At 43.5% G+C, this 16,902-nt stretch overlaps 1 protein-coding gene and 1 pseudogene across 1 annotated transcript in view; both read left to right on the forward strand.

Moving 5' to 3' along the window:
* The first annotated feature begins 4,276 nt into the window (after positions 1 to 4,276).
* LOC131192754 (zinc finger protein with KRAB and SCAN domains 7-like) overlaps positions 4,277 to 16,902 on the forward strand; it is a 269,595-nt gene continuing 256,969 nt past the window's right edge. The window contains exons 1-2 of the mRNA XM_058172244.1: positions 4,277 to 4,576; positions 4,823 to 4,937. Of these exons, the coding sequence (XP_058028227.1) occupies positions 4,412 to 4,576; positions 4,823 to 4,937 (280 nt within the window). The 5' untranslated portion in view covers positions 4,277 to 4,411. The remainder of the gene's footprint in view (positions 4,577 to 4,822; positions 4,938 to 16,902) is intronic.
* On the forward strand, positions 12,767 to 16,708 carry LOC131192767 (zinc finger protein 501-like; annotated as a pseudogene).

Genomic DNA, 16,902 nt, shown 5'->3' on the forward strand with positions numbered 1-16,902 from the left:
GAAGCCCTATAACATTTCATATAAATGGCTGTCCAATTTCTTTTCAAACAACTCCAGTGTTGGAGCACCTGCAATTTCTGGAGGGAAGTCATTCCACTGATTAATTGTTCTCACTGTTAAGAAATTTCTTTTTACTTGTAGGTTGGTTCTCTCCTTGAATAGTTTCCATCCATTGCTTCTTGGAAAACTGCTATCATGTCACCCCTTAGTCCTTTTCATGAAACTAGACATACCCAATTCCAGCAATTATTCTTTATATGTTTTAGCCTCCAGTCCACTAATAATTTTTGTTGCTCTTCTTTGCACTCTTTCTAGAGTCTCAAGATCTTTTTCTACATCTGGCAACCAAAACTGGATGCAATATTCCAAGTGTGGTCTTACCAAGGCATTATAAAGTGGTACTAACATTTCATGTCATCTTGATTCTATCCCACTTAATGCAGCCTTAATTCTCTTGGAGGTTTTTTTTGGCAACTGTAGCATACTGCTCCTCTTCATGGATTGCTGCCTTGTCGTGGCGAAGGGGCTTGCATAGCTTAATGAAACTATGAGCTATGCCGTGCAGGGCCACTGAAGACGGACAGGTCATAATAGAGACCTCTGACAAAACATGATCCACTGGAGAAGGAAATGGCAACCCACTCCAGTATCTTTGCCATGAAAACCCCATGGACAGTACCAAAAGGCAAAAAGATATGACACTGGAAGATGAGCCCCTCAGGTTGGAAGGTGTCCAATATGCTACTGGGGAAAAGCAGAGGGCTACTACTAGTAGTGCCAGAAATAGTGAAGCGACTGGGCCAAAGCTGAATGGACACTCAGCTGTGGATGTATCTGGTGGTGACAGGAAAGTCTGATGCTGTAAAGATCTATTCTCCATAGGAACCTGGAATGTAAGATCCATGAATCAAGATAAGCTGGATGTGGTCAAACAAGAGATGATGACTGAACATCGACATCTTAGGAATCAGCGAACTAAAGTGGACATGAATGGGTGAATTTAATTCAGATGACCATCAGGTATACTACTGCAGGCAAGAATCTCTCAGAAGAAATGGAATAGCCTTCATAGTCAATAAAAGAATAGGAAAAGCAATACAGGGATGCAATCCCCAAAATGACAGAATGATTTCAGTTCAAATCCAAGGCAAACCATTCAACATCACAGTAGTCCCAGGTTTATGCCCTAACCACTGGTGCTGAAGAGGATGACTGGTTCTATGAAGCCCTACAGCACCTTATAGAATTAACACCAAAAAATGACGTCCTTATCATCATGGGGGATTGGAATGCTAAAGTAGGAAGCCAAACAATATCTGGAATAACAGGAAAATTTGGCCATGGAGTACAAAATGTAGCAGGGCACAGGCTGATAGAATTCTGTCAAGATAATACAGTGGTCATAGCAAACACTCTTTTCCACCAACCCAAGAGGTGACTCTACACATGGACATCACCAGATGGTCAACACAGAAATCAGATTGACTGTGCTCTGCAGCCAAAGATGGAGAAGCTCTATACAGTCAGTAAAAACAAGACCAGGAGCTGACTGTGGCTCAGATCATGAGCTTCTCCTTGCAAAATGTAGACTTAAATTGAAGACAGCAGGGAAAAGTATTAGGCCACTCAAATATGAACTAAATCATATCTCTGATGAATATACAGTAAGGTAAAGGTAGAGGATCCCCTCGCACATATCTGCTAGTTGTTCCCAACTTTAGGGGGCAGTGCTCATCTCTGTTTCAAAGCTGAAGATTCAGCGCTGTCCGAAGACGTCTCCGTGGTCAGCATGACAAAACGCCAAAAGCACACAGAACGCTGTTACCTTCCCACCAAAGGTGGTCCCTATTTTTCTACTTGCATTTTTTACGTGTTTTCGAACTGCTAGATTGGCAGAAGATGGGACAAGTAACTGGAGCTCACCCCGTTACGCGGCACTAGGGATTCGAATTGCTGAACTGATGACCTTTCGATCAACAAGTTCAACATCTTAGCCACTAAGCTACCACATCCCTTTTGAATATACAGTAGAGGTGACAAATACATTTAAGTAATTAGATTTGATAGAGTGCCTGAAGAACTATGGATGTAGGTTTATTGGAGATATGAAGGGAACGTTTCATGCAAAGATGGGCGTGATAAAGGACCAAAATGGCAGGGACCTAACAGGCAGAAGAGTTTAAGAAGAGATGGCAAAATTACACAGAAGAACTATACAAGCTTAACATCCCTGATAACCACGATGGGATGATCACTGACATTGAGCCAGACATCCTAGAATGTGAAGTCAAATGGGCCTTAGGAAATGTAACAACAACAAAGCTAGTGGAGGTGATAGTATTCCAGCTGAGCTATTCAAAATATTAAAAGACGATGCAGTAAAAGTGCTACACTCAATTTGCCAGCAAATTTAGAAAACAACAATGGCCACAAGATTGGAAAAAGTTAGTTTACATTTCAATTTCAAAGAAGGGTAATGTCAAAGAATGTTCAAACTACTGTACCATTGCACAAAGTTATGCTCAAAATCCTCCAAGCTAGGTTCCAGCAGTATGTGGAACAAGAACTACCAGAAGTACAGGCAGGATTTCGAAAAGGCAGAAGAACTAGAGATCATATTGCCAATATACGCTGGATCATGGAGAAAGCTAGGGATTTCCAGAAAAACATCTATTTCTGCTTCATTGACTATGCTAAAGCCTTTGATTGTGTGGATCACAACAAATTGTGGCAAGTTCTTAAAGAGATGGGCGTATCAGACCATTTTATTTGTATCTTGAGAAACCTGTATGCGGGTCAAGAAGCAATAGTGAGAACTGGACACGGAACCACTGATTGGTTCAAAATTGGGAAAGGAATTTGGCAAAGCTGTATACTATCACCCTGCCTATTTAATTTATATGCAGAGCACATCATGAGAAAGGCGGGGCTAGATGAATCACAAACTGGAATTAAGATTGCTGGGAGAAATATCAACAACCTCAGATATGCAGATGATACCACTGTAATGGCAGAAAGTGAAGAGGAACTAAAGAGCCTCTTGATGCGGATGAAGAAGAAGAGGGCAAAAGTTGGCTTGAAACTCAACATTAAGAAAACTAAAATCATGGCATCCAGCCCTCTCAATTCCTGGCAAATAGATTGGGAAGAAATGGAGGTAGTGACAGATTTTATTTTCCTGGGCTCCAACATCACCACAGATGGGGACTACAGCTAAGAAATTAAAAGACACTTGCTCCTGGGGAGGAAAGCTATGGCAATTCTAGTCAGCAAACTAAAAAGCAGAGACATCACCCTGCCAACAAAAGTATGTATAGTCAAGGCTATGGTTTTCCCAGTTGCAATGTATGGCTGTGAAAGTTGGACCATAAGAAAGGCTGAGCGCCAAAGAATTGAGACCTTTGAACTATGGTGCTGGAGAAGACTCCTGCGAGTTCCTTGGACTGCAAGGCGATCAAACCAGCCCTAGAGGAGATCAACTCTGACTGCTCTTTAGAAGGCCAGATCCTGAAGATGAAACTCAAATCCTTTGGCCACCTAATGAGAAGGAAGGACTCACTGGAGAAGAACCTAATTCTGGGAAAGATTAATAGCAAAATAAGAAAGGGGTGGCAGAGAATGAGGTAGCTGGATGGAGTCACTGAAGCAGTCGGCGTGAGCTTAAATGGACTCAAGGATGGTAGATGACAGGAAGGCCTGGAGGAACATTGTCCATGTGGTCGCGATGGGTCGGACATGACTTTGCAACTAACAACAACAAAGCATAGTGCTGACTCATGTTTAAATGGTTGTCCACTAGGACTCTAAAAATCCCTGTTGTCCTTACTACTGTTGAGCCAGGTATCACCTATTCTATGCCAGTGCGTTTGGTTTTTTTTCCCTAAATGTAGAACCTTACAGTTCTCACAGTTGATTTCATTTTGTTAGATGAGGCCCAGTCTGTCTATCGTTCTGTATCTCAAACTTCTCTTCTGGAGCAGGTGTCGGCAACTCGCAGCTCCACAGCCGCATGCAGCTCTTGGGCCCTCTGCTGCCACTCCCTGTCCCATTATTAGCTGGCCCTGCCCCATGCCCTCCCTCGCCTGTCCTGAGAAGGTAAGGGCAACGGCGGGGGATGGAGAAGCAGCTGGGGCTGATTCTCCGGCACTCAGTCTTGCTGCTTTTTGGTGCTAGGCATGTCCTCCGGCCCTTGTTGGTGCTGGGCATGCCTTACAACTGACACCAGCCTCGCTAACGCAACGGCTGTTGGGGTGGGAATGGGATCCTGGAGGAGGAAACCATCCTCCCTTCAGAAGTTCAGCCCTGGAACTTCATCCAATACCGGGAGGCTGAGGGTCCCCGAGGACTTTGCAGCCGACTCCATGAGTTTTGCAGGCGATGGCTGAGACCAGAAAAGCACACCAAAGCCCACATGCTGGACCTGGTGGTTCTGCAGCATCTCCTGTTCCTTCTGCCCCCAGAGATGGAGGGCTGGGTGCGAGAGTGTGGAGCAGAGACCAGCTCTCAGGCCGTGGCCCTTGCGGAAGGCTTCCTCTTGAGCCAGGTGGAGGAGCAGAAGGAGCAGGTCCAGTTGCAGGTGAGAGACTTTAAGGAGCTCAAAAGGGAATAAAGAATGTGTTTGAATACTTCAGCCTCCTTCACAAACTTCTCTGACATTCATCAAATGTGGCAATTCTCCAGTTCTTGTAGGACATTGTTCCATTGTTTTCTCATTCAACCTCATGGATGGATATTGGGGGCTTTGAGGTTGATATAAGAATCCACTTTATGTCGTGGATTCTTATATTAATTCTGCTTCTTTTTTCCTTCCTCCTGTTTGAAGTGCTGCACTGTGGAGATCAGAGATCCTGAGGGAAAGAAGATCCCATCAAATCCCCCCCAGGAGCTATTTTTCAGGAGGATCCCTTTGGAAGATCCAAGTCAGGACACCTCAGAAGGTAATGGAAGATCTACTGATTATCATCTGCCTTATCTTCGCTCTCTCTTCTCTTCTATAGAATACCTCCTCCTATTTTGTTAATAATGCATTTCAAAACTAATGAAGTTTTCTGGTTTTTATGATGGAGATCAAACTTGAACCTCCTGTACAGAGCTTTGGGAACAATGGAACAGAATAACAGAGTGGATCTTGGAGGTCTTCTAGTCCAACCCACTGTTTAAACAGGAAGCCCTATAACATTTCATATAAATGGCTGTCCAATTTCTTTTCAAACAACTCCAGTGTTGGAGCACCTGCAATTTCTGAAGTCATTCCACTGATTAATTGTTCTCACTGTTAAGAAATTTCTTTTACTTGTAGGTTGGTTCTCTCTTGAATAGTTTCCATCCATTGCTTCTTGGAAAACTGCTATCATGTCACCCTTAGTCCTTTTCATGAAACTAGACATACCCAATTCCAGCAATTATTCTTTATATGTTTTAGCCTCCAGTCCACTAATAATTTTTGTTGCTCTTCTTGCACTCTTTCTAGAGTCTCAAGATCTTTTTTCTACATCTGGCAACCAAAACTGGATGCAATATTCAAGTGTGGTCTTACCAAGGCATTATAAAGTGGTACTAACATTTCATGTCATCTTGATTCTATCCATAATGTGTTTAATTCTCTTGGAGGTTTTTTTTTTTGGCAACTGTAGCATACTGCTCCTCTTCATGGATTGCTGCCTTGTCGTGGCGAAGGGCTTGCATAGCTTAATGAAACTATGAGCTATGCTGCAGAGCCACTGAAGACTTGACAGGTCATAATAGAGACCTCTGACAAAACATGATCCACTGGAGAAGGAAATGGCAACCCACTCCAGTATCTTTGCCATGAAAACCCCATGGACAGTACAAAAGGAAAAAGATATGACACTGGAAGATGAGCCTCAGGTCAGAAGGTGTCCAATATGCTACTGGGGAAGAGCGGAGGGCTAGTACTAGTAGCGCCAGAAAGAATGAAGTGACTGGGCCAAAGCCAAAAGGACGCTCAGCTGTGGATGTATCTGGTGGTGAAAGGAAAGTCCGATGCTGTAAAGAAAAAATCTTTACAGATTTTTTCTCCATAGGAACCTGGAATGTAAGATCCATGAATCAAGGCAAGCTGGATGTGGTCAAACAAGAGATGACAAGACTGAACATCGACATCTTAGGAATCAGTGAACTAAAGTGGACAGGAATGGGCGGATTTAATTCAGATGACTATTAGCTATACTACTGTGGGCAAGAATCCCTCAGAAGAAATGGAGTGGCCTTCATAATCAATAAAAAAGTAGGAAAAGCAATACTGGGATACAATCCCCAAAATGACAGAATGATCTCAGTCCGAATCCAAGGCAAACCATTCAATATCACAGTAGTTCAAGTCTATGCCCCAACCACTGGTGCTGAAGAGGATGAAATTGGTTCTATGAAGCCCTACAGCACCTTATAGAATTAACACCAAAAATGATGTCCTTATCATCATGGGGGATTGGAATGCTAAAGTAGGAAGCCAAAAGATAACTGAATAACAGGCAAGTTTGGCCTTGAGTACAAAATGAAGCAGGGCACAGGCTGATAGAATTCTGTCAAGATAATACAGATGGTCATAGCAAACACTCTTTTCCAACAACCCAAGAGGTGACTCTACACATGGACATCACCAGATGGTCAACACAGAAATCAGATTGACTATGTGCTCTGCAGCCAAAGATGGAGAAGCTCTATACAGTCAGTAAAACAAGACCAGGAGCTGACTGGCTCAGCAAGAAAGCTTTAAAAATGGCTTAAAATATAAACTAAAGAAAGTAGAAAAACAATATTAATACAGGTATGAACTAAATCATATCCCTGATGAATATACAGCAGAGTGACAAATAGATTTAAGGAATTAGATCTGATAGACAGATGCCCTGAAGAACTATGTGGAGGGTTCCACAACATTGTACAAGAGGTAGCAACTAAAATCATCTCAAAGAAAAAGAAATGCAAGAAAGCAAAATGTCTTCTGAGGAAGCTTTACAAATAGCTGAAGAAAGAAGGGAAATGAAAGGCAAAGGAGAAAGAGAAAGATACATCCAATTGAATGCAGAATTCCGGAGAATAGCTAGAATATATAAGAATGCCTTCTTAAATGAGCAGTGCAAAGAAATAGAAGAAAACAATAGAATAGGGAGAACCAGAGATCTCTTCAAGAAAATTGGAGATATGAAGGGAACGTTTCCTGCAAAGATGGGCATGATAAAGGACCAAAATGGCAGAGACCTAACAGAAGCAGAAGAGATTAAGAAGAGATGGCAAAATTACACAGAAGAACTATACAAGAACGAGCTTAACGTCCCTGAGAACCACGATGGCGTGGTCACTGACCTCGAGCCAGACATCCTAGAATATGAAGTCAAATGGGTCTTAGGAAATCTGAGCAACAACAAAGCTAGCGGAGGTGACAGTATTCCAGCTAAGCTATTCAAAATCTTAAAAGATGATACAGTAAAAGTGCTACACTCAGTTTGCCAGCATATTTAGAAAACTCAACAGTCGCCACAGGATTGGAAAAGGTCAGTTTACATTCCAATTCCAAAGAAAGGCAATGCCAAAGACTGTTCAAACTATCATACCATTGTATTCATTTCACATGCTAGTAAGCATGCTTAAAATCCTACAAGCTAGGCTCAGGCAGTATGTGGATCGAGAACTATCAGAAGTACAGGCAGGATTTCGTAGAGGCAGAGGAACTAGAGATCAAATTGCCAACATACACTGGATCATGGAGAAAGCTAGGGAGTTCCAGAAAAACATCTACTTCTGCTTCATTGACTATGCTAAAGCCTTTGATTGTGTGGATCACAACAAACTGTGGCAAGTTCTTAAAGAGATGGGCATACCAGACCATCTTGTTTGTCTCTTGAGAAACCTGTTTCTGAGTCAAGAAGCAACAGTGAGAACTCGACACGGAACCACTGATTGGTTCAAAATTGGGAAAGGAGTCCGGCAAGGCTGTATACTATCACCCTGTCTATTTAACTTATATGCAGAGCACATCATGAGAAAGACGGGGCTAGATGAATCAAAAATTGGAATTAAGATTGCCAGAAGAAATATCATCAACCTCAAATATGCAGATGATACCACTCTAATGGCAGAAAGTGAAGTGGGACTAAAGAGTCTCTTGATGCGGGTGAAGGAGGAGAGTGCAAAAGTTGGTTTGAAACTCAATATTAAGAAAACTAAAATCATGGCATCCATCCCTCTCAATTCCTGGCAGATAGATGGAGAAGAAATGGAGGTAGTGACAGATTTTATTTTCCTGGGCTCCAAGATCACCACAGATGGGGACTGCAGCCAAGAAATTAAAAGACGCTTGCTCCTGGGGAGGAAAACTATGGCAAATCTAGACAGCGTACTAAAAAGCAGAGACATCACCCTGCCAACAAAAGTATGTATAGTCAAGGCTATGGTTTTCCCAGTTGCAATGTATGGCTGTGAAAGTTGGACCATAAGAAAGGCTGAGCGCCAAAGAATTGAGACCTTTGAACTATGGTGCTGGAGAAGACTCCTGCGAGTTCCTTGGACTGCAAGGCGATCAAACCAGCCCTAGAGGAGATCAACTCTGACTGCTCTTTAGAAGGCCAGATCCTGAAGATGAAACTCAAATCCTTTGGCCACCTAATGAGAAGGAAGGACTCACTGGAGAAGAACCTAATTCTGGGAAAGATTAATAGCAAAATAAGAATGGCAGAGAATGAGGTAGCTGGATGGAGTCACTGAAGCAGTTGGCGTGAGCTTAAATGGACTCAGATGGTAGATGACAGGAAGGCCTGGAGGAACATTGTCCATGTGGTCGCGATGGGTGGACATGACTTTGCAACTAACAACAACAAAGCATAGTGCTGACTCATGTTTAAATGGTTGTCCACTAGGACTCTAAAATCCCTGTTGTCCTTACTACTGTTGAGCCAGGTATCACCTAACAGTTCTCACAGTTGATTTCATTTTGTTAGATGGGGCCCAGTCTGTCTATTCTGTATCTCAAACTCTTCTGGAGCAGGTGCAGCTCCACAGCCCATGCAGCTCTTGGGCCCTCTGCTGCCACTCCCTGTCCCATTGTCCTGAGAGGATGGAGAAGTAGCTGGGGCTGATTCTCCGGCACTCAGTCTTGCTGCTTTTTGGTGCTAGGCATGTCCTCCGGCCCTTGTTGGTGCTGGGCATGCCTTACAACTGACACCAGCCTCGCTAACGCAAGGGCTGTTGGGGTGGGAATGGGATCCTGGAGGAGGGGACAAAGAAAAAGGAGGCAGGCCTAAATCCAGGCTGTCTGAAGAACGATCGCCAGTCGCAGCAGAAGCTTCCCTTCGGGTTACCCTCCTCCTCCCCCTCCTTCTCTTTTGACCCCCTGGCCGGATATGGCAGGGCCGGGAGGGTGTACACATGCAGGGAAACCTTAAATGAGCAGCCGCCCACCCCGCATGTGCCTTTGCTGCACTTTGGTCGAGCCAAAGAGGGAAGCCTCTGTGGCAGCTGGCAGTCGTTCCTCAGCCAGCCCAGATTTTAAAAAAAGAAGAAATAAAAGGAATAGCCAAGAGGAGGGTTGCCGGAGCCTTAGTACAGGAGTGAAGTGGCCTTGTACTTGCATTCAGGCCATGTTTGCGCATAAGGCAGCCTTCACTTCCTACTGCTTCAGGCTGGAGCTCATTCCCTTCATGCTCGGCCGAAGAGCTGTGTGTGTGGGGGGGGGGGTTGCGGCAAGGCAATGACTGGAGCCTTAATGGAGGAGAGAAGCTGCATCCTGTTAAGACCCTCAAGTGACTAGCAGCATGCGCCTTTGCTCTGAGGAGGGTCTCCCCATGTGTGCACACCTTCCCAACCCAGCCAAAGCAAGAGGAGGAGAAGGAGGAGAGTCATCCAAAAGGAAGCCTCTGCTGCAGCTGGCAATCATTCCTCAGCCAACCTAAATGGAGGAGAGGGAGAGAGAGAGAGAAATATACACACACTGATACACAGAGAGAGGGGGAGGGAGGGAGAGACATAGACACACAGTGTGATATATACACAGACACACACATACACACACACACACACACAGTGATACACGGGGGGAGAACTATGGGGGGAGGTAGAGAGATACAGGGGGGAGAGACATAGATACAGAGGGAGGGAGAGGGACAGAGAGAGATACAGAGGAGGAGTGTTCTGTCCCCCTCCGCAGTCCGGGAGACACGAGCTATGACTTAATTAGCCGGCAACTATTAGCTCTGGCAGCAAACTAGCAAGCGTCTGCCAAGTGTCTCTGTTATTTCTCTTGATGCCGATGAATCAGCCAGGAAACCAGGAACAAACAGGACTTCAGCTCTAATTCTCCCTCTAAGCAGTTGATTTGCTTGCCACGAAGTGGTATAGCAGCCCTTGCTGCTTTTATATCCTGTGAGGTGTGGCTCCATGACTCAGCACTTCCTAGGTCTGCCCCACCCCTGCTTCTGTTGTTCCCGCCTCTCCTGCCTACGAAACCTAGAGTCCAGCCAGGCCTGATTGCCATCAGCCAGGTCTGGAGGCGTGGCCTGGTGGGGGAAAGAGGGGATGGAGGCCTCGTTATCTCCTCCACCTGGCCTGCCTCTGGCTCCTGGAGCTGAGCCAGGGAAGCCGGTGCTCCAGAGGAAAGTCCTGATGGCCCTTCCCCCTCACTTTCTGAGTCACTTTCTGGCAGGGGGCCCGGCTCTGGGGGCGCAGACACAACAGGAAGAGAGTGAGAGAAGGGTTTTGTGGCTGGGAAGGTGTGGCTAGGGGGGTCATGTGACTGGGTGGGAGTGAGTGACATCGAGTTGACCACGCCCACCCAGGTTTTGTGGTTCTTGGTGTTTGTTTTTTCCTGTGGGAAATGGGCCCAAGTGGCTCTTTGGGTGTTTAAAGTTGCAAACCCCTGTTCTGGCATGTTGGTGTTCCTGTAAATTTGGTCATCTGCAAATTTGATGAGTTCTGCTTCTATCCTCTTGTTTAAATCAATGATGAAGAAGAACAGGTCTTGCGAATCTTCCTGTTCTGTTCTTTCTTCTGTGTTCAGGAGAGTCTTGTGTCCTTCGAGGAAGTGGCTGTGTCTTTCTCTGAGGAGGAATGGTCTCAGCTGGATCCTGACCAGAAAGCACTGCATTCGGAAGTCATGCTTGAAAACCATAGGAATGTGGTCTCTCTGGGTAAGAGTTCTCTAGTCCCCAATCAGAGAGTTCAAGAAGACAGATGATAGTTTTTTATTTAAAAACCACTAATCAGATATTGTCTCATGGGAGGGAGAAGGAAAGGATCTGGCCTTCTTGTACTCCAAGGTAGGAAAGAGTCAGTCTCTTTCTTTAGATGCTTTATGTGCCATTTCTTATCTCTATTTTTCCATTTCTATTTGAACTTATCTGTGGAGGGTGAAAAGAACCAGGTGTGCTTTTATGTGTCCTCTGGAGGTCATGTGAGAGGAATGTGTTGTCATTTGTCCTCTGAAACCTCCAAAATTGTGTGAGAACAGAACTTTCACACTCAGCCCATGGAAGAACATTCTCCCGATCCAATTCAAGAACAAAGGCCTCATGCAGTGTGACTCAGAGCATCCTAAGGTACAGGTAATCCCCGAGTTATGACATTCACTTAGCAATTGTTCCAAGTTACGACCAGCCCTCTCCCAAATACTTGAGACTCGGTCCTGAAATTACAAATCTTGCAGCACCACAGATATCATTCACACTTATGAATGACAGCAGAGGCGTTGCAACAACATTCATCCTACCTGGTCCCCCACCTCACTCTGCCGGGACTTACATTGTGACGATGTAGCGATCCGTCGGTTCCTTTGCCTTTTTTGGTGCATTTGCAGAAAAAAGAGGGCTAAAGTAGTGAGAGATATGCAAGATCAATAGTAGGAAATCTAGCACTATTATATATCTCACGTGATCTCGCACTACAGTGCTCTAGGCCTCTGCTTTCTGCTAACCAAGGCCTGCCGAGGTCCAGGGCAAAATGCTTTGCAAAGAGAGGGAAGGCCTCTTCGTTTTCATTTTTGCCCTGGATCTTGTGCAGTTTCAGTTCTTAAAAAAACACAGGCCTAAAGTACTGCAGTGCGATATCATGCAGGATTAGTAGTCTGACATCTTGCACTACTCTCCGAACTGATGCCTGTACTAGATCCAGCCAAAGAGCCCTTTCAAGCCAATGAGACTTTGGGGCAGCAAAATAGCCATTCCTGAAGCCTCCCAACCTTTCCAGTCTTAGCGCGAAGAGCGTTTACAAACCAATGGGAAGCTTCAGCCAGGGATTTCGCTCCAAAGTCTCATCACTGGGATCAAGGAATGGACCGAGCAGAGGTTCCCCACCACCAGACAGACATCTTGGAGCAGCTGCTCCAAGATACATCAGGGAAGAAGGAGCTTGTTTCAAAATTGTTTCAGTTCTCACAGGTCTCTGCTGAAATTAACCCACCCCAATAAATCTTAAGTTTTCTCCTAATTCCTCCTTAGATGTTTCCCCTGATTATTCCTTAACTCAAAACTGACTCTGGTTGAGATCTGCATATATATATATAGATAATTGTAAAGAAAGAGATGTGTTCTAGTTATTTTCAAAGTTTTCATGACTCATGAATATAGAAATCATCATGTCTATATCACCCCACTGTAGGCATGCAAATATACAACCTAATGGAATTTTGGAGAAATTCAGAAGGAAATTCACTTGACTTTTTTCTCTAACCTTGTTATCATTTTCATTTCTTTTTTGCTTTGAAGGTAATAATGGGCAGGAGATTCAAGATTCCTGTGAACTGTTCCAAGTGATCAGTGCTAAAGATGGAAGGGAGAAGTTTGGAATTCGAATGAAATTCAAAAGCCATGAGAGAAACCACTCAAAGAATTGGAATCAGGAAAGTTCATCTTCCACTGATGCTCCGATGCAAGACTTTCTTGCCCAACAAGAGAAACTAAGGGAAAAATATACTGGAAAAAGTGTGAATCTAATCAAAGCTGAAGTACAAGTAAATGAACACTATTTAATCCAAAACAAAGGAGACGACGCTATAAGAAGACACAGCGGAGAAAATTACAATGAGACATTCATTCTTTCTCTTGGAAATAAATTCCTTACATCTCAAAAATTGATTGAAACAAAAGAGAAGCCTTACAGATGTTTGGAATGTGGAACATGTTTTAGAACAAGCAGGCAATTTACTTCCCATAAAAGGATTCACACAGGGGAGACGCTGTACAAATGCATGGAGTGTGGAAAGACCTTTGCTCAGAGCAGTACACTTACTATCCATAAAAGGAGCCACACAGGGGAGAAACCATATAAATGTATAGAGTGTGGAAAAACCTTTGCTCATAACAGTAATCTTATTTCCCATAGAAGGATCCACTCGGGAGCGAAGCCATATAAATGCATGGAGTGTGGAAAGACCTTTGCTCATAGAAGTACACTTACTTCCCATGAAAGGATCCATACAGGGGAGAAACCATATAAATGCATAGAGTGTGGAAAAACCTTTGCTCAAAGAGCTTATCTTATTTCCCATAAGATGATCCACACAGGGGAGAAGCCGTATAAATGCATGGAGTGTGGAAAGATCTTTGCTCAAAGAGGTAATCTTATTTCCCATAAGAGGATCCACGCAGGGGAGAAGCCATACAGATGCATGGTGTGTGGAAAGACCTTTGCTCAGAGCAGTGGACTTAGTTGCCACAAAAAGATCCACACAGGGGAAAAGCCATTTAAATGCATGGAGTGTGGAAAGACCTTTGCTCGAAGAGGTAATCTTATTTCCCATAAAAAGATCCACTCAGAAGAGAAACTATTTAAATGCATGGATTGTGGAAAGACCTTTGCTCATGGAAGTACACTTACTATCCATAAAAGGATCCACACAGGGGAGAAGCCATATAAATGCATGTAGTGTGGAAAGACCTTTGCTCTGAGCACTAAACTTACAATCCACCAAAAGACCCACATGGGGGAAAAGCCATTTAAATGCACGGAGTGTGGAAAGACCTTTGCTCAAAGTGGTAATCTTATTTCCCATAAGATGATCCACTCAGGAGAGAAACCATATAAATGCATGGAGTGTGTAAAGACATTTACTCATGGCAATGGACTTAGAAGACACAAAATGATCCACTCAGGAGAAAAGCCGTATAAATGCATGCAGTGTGGAAAGACCTTTGCTCAAAGAGGTAATCTTATTTCTCATAAGATGATCCACACGGGAGAAGCCATATAAATGCATGTAGTGTGGAAAGAACTTTGCTCAGAATGGTCATCTTACCTCTCAAAAAAGGATCCACGCTTGGGAGAAACTATATAGCAATAGGAATTCCACTTGGACTTATATACCACTCCACAATGCTTTACCACACACTCTTGAGCAGTTTACAAAGTCAGCATATTGTCCCCAGCATTCTGGGTCCTCATTTTAACAACCTCAGAAAGATGAAAGACTGAATCAACCATGAGCCGGTCAGGATCGAACTCCTGGCTGTGGACTGCAATACTACATTCTAACCACTGACCCACCATGTCTCTATAGATTTGTGTATGTATACATATTGTGCTTTTCTGATCCAAATGAGACAAGGTTGAATCCAACACAATGAAATTTAATGTGGAGAAAATAAGATTTTACACCTGGCCAGGAAAAACAGATTACATGAAACCTGGTTCAAAAACAGTAATTGTGAGAGGGACCTTGGGATTCTGAATGGATGATCACTTAAATATGAGTCATGTGTGCGGCAGCAGACAAAAAAAGCTAATATAGTCCTTAATTGTATAAAAAGGGGCATAGAATCAAAATCAGTGTGAAGTATTAGTAGTGTTTTATAAAGCCTTAGTAAGACCACACCTGGAATACTGCATCCAGTTTTGGACATCATGTCAGTGTATAAGAGTTCATGAATTGAAATAGACATGGTAACAGGTCAGCCAATGGGAACTGTTTGGTGACCGAGACAGATCGGAGCCTGGGCATGGCTTAGCTTGACTGATTTGTATCTAAGAGTTACTTTGTCCTTGCAATATTGCCTCTGTATGACATTGCTTCTGTGATTATGACTTCTGGATTCTGAGTTCTGGTTCTGACTTCTGCTGCATGGGAATTGTATACATGCATCATACTGTATATTATTGTATATAAACAAATTTCTTGTATAAATGAATCCTGCTGAATTATTTACTTGTGTGCTGGTTGGATTGCTGCAAACTAATACATCACATTACAAAAAAGATGTTTAGACTTTGGAGAAAGTGCAAAGAAGAGCAACTAAGATGATTAAAGGCCTGAAGACTAAAACGTATGAAGAACGGTTGCAGGATTTGGGTGTGGCTAGTCTACAGAAAAACAGGATTAGGATCTCCAGCATGGGTTTTCCCTTTGATGCTTGCCTGCTATCAGCTGCCATAGTAACTGGGATGGGGAGGGGGGGCATGGCATTAGGGTTTGGGAACAGAGCTGGTGTGCAGATGGCCCATGTGGATAAAAAGAGAGGTTTGCTCTCATGAATTACTGAGCTGCTGAGTGGAGTGGTTTACATCCAGTCAAGACCAACCATCCTGGGACTCCAGATGGACAAAAACACCTGAAGATGTGCCCCACATGACACTGTGGGGTGGGAATTGGACATTCAGCCTGGGTCCCTGGGGGGAGGGATTTGGGGAAATTTTCAATATGTAATTTTTGCATCTTTTGGCTCAGATCTTGCTTTTCTTTCGCTGCTATCATTTCAAACTCAGTAAAAGTACCTCTTTGGCGGTTGGGGGGGGAGTTCTTTCTTGGGATCTGAATGGAGGCAGGGCTGATATTAAGGAAGATCTGCTTTATCAGCCAACCCAGAGACCAACCACAGGGCTGAGCACACAATGTCAACCCATGGAATGACCAGGAAGACTGGGGAGTCATGGGGTTGACCTCCCCCCCCAGCCACAATGTTGCCGGGAGGAGACAGAGTGGCTAGAGGAGCTGCAGCTCGAGGAGAAACCAGTCCGAGCCAAATGGTCGTTGAGTGTAGGATGCACGGAGGAAGAGCACACTCACCAGATGCTGGCGGGGAGATAATACCTGGCAGGAAGCCAAGAAAGAGGACCTCCTTCTGACACATGCCCTGCAACTTCTGCATGAAGCTCGAGAGTCAGCGAGCTCGGAGCCCTTGCAGAGAAGCATCCCCTGCCTGTATGCGAAAAAGCTTGTTAGAGTTTGCAGCAATCCAACTAGCACACAAGTACATAATTTAGCAGGATTCATTTATAGAAGAAACTTGCTTATATACAATAATATAAAACATGATGCATGTATACAATACCTATGCAGAATCCAGAAGTGATAATCACAGAAGCAATACAAACACAGAAGGTAAAGATCCAAGGATAAACTAACTCTTATAAGACCAGTAACCCTAAGCCACGCCCAGTCTCCAAGCCGTCTGGCTCACAACAGGTGCTATTTCTTAGTCAACAAACAGTTCCCATTGGCTGACCTCTTGTTATGTCTATCCCAGCTCATAATTTCTCATATACTGACACTCCTCCCTTTATGACTGGAATAGACATAAAACTGAATAATATTCTTCCCATGTTCTGAAGAACAGTGAAGCAAACTAATTAATTTACATTTGATGGCTTATCTGACAATAATAATAATAATAATAATAATAATAATAATAATAATAATAATAATAATAATAATAATAATAATATTTTTATTTATAGACCGCCCTTCTCCCAAAGGACTCAGGGCGGTGTACAGCCACAAATAAAATACAGAAAAAACAACAGTACAAAACTAAAAACAACCCTTAAAAAACCTATTTAATTTGGCTACTTATAGATAAAAATATTCCTCTAAAATTTACTAAAAATTTAAAACCCATAAATCAATTTAATAATATAAAATTTAAGCGAGTCCAGCAAGACGAAATAAGTAGGTTTTAAGTT

Source organism: Ahaetulla prasina, chromosome 2 (assembly GCF_028640845.1).
Source record: "Ahaetulla prasina isolate Xishuangbanna chromosome 2, ASM2864084v1, whole genome shotgun sequence".
In the NCBI taxonomy this organism is placed as follows: Eukaryota; Metazoa; Chordata; class Lepidosauria; order Squamata; family Colubridae; genus Ahaetulla; species Ahaetulla prasina.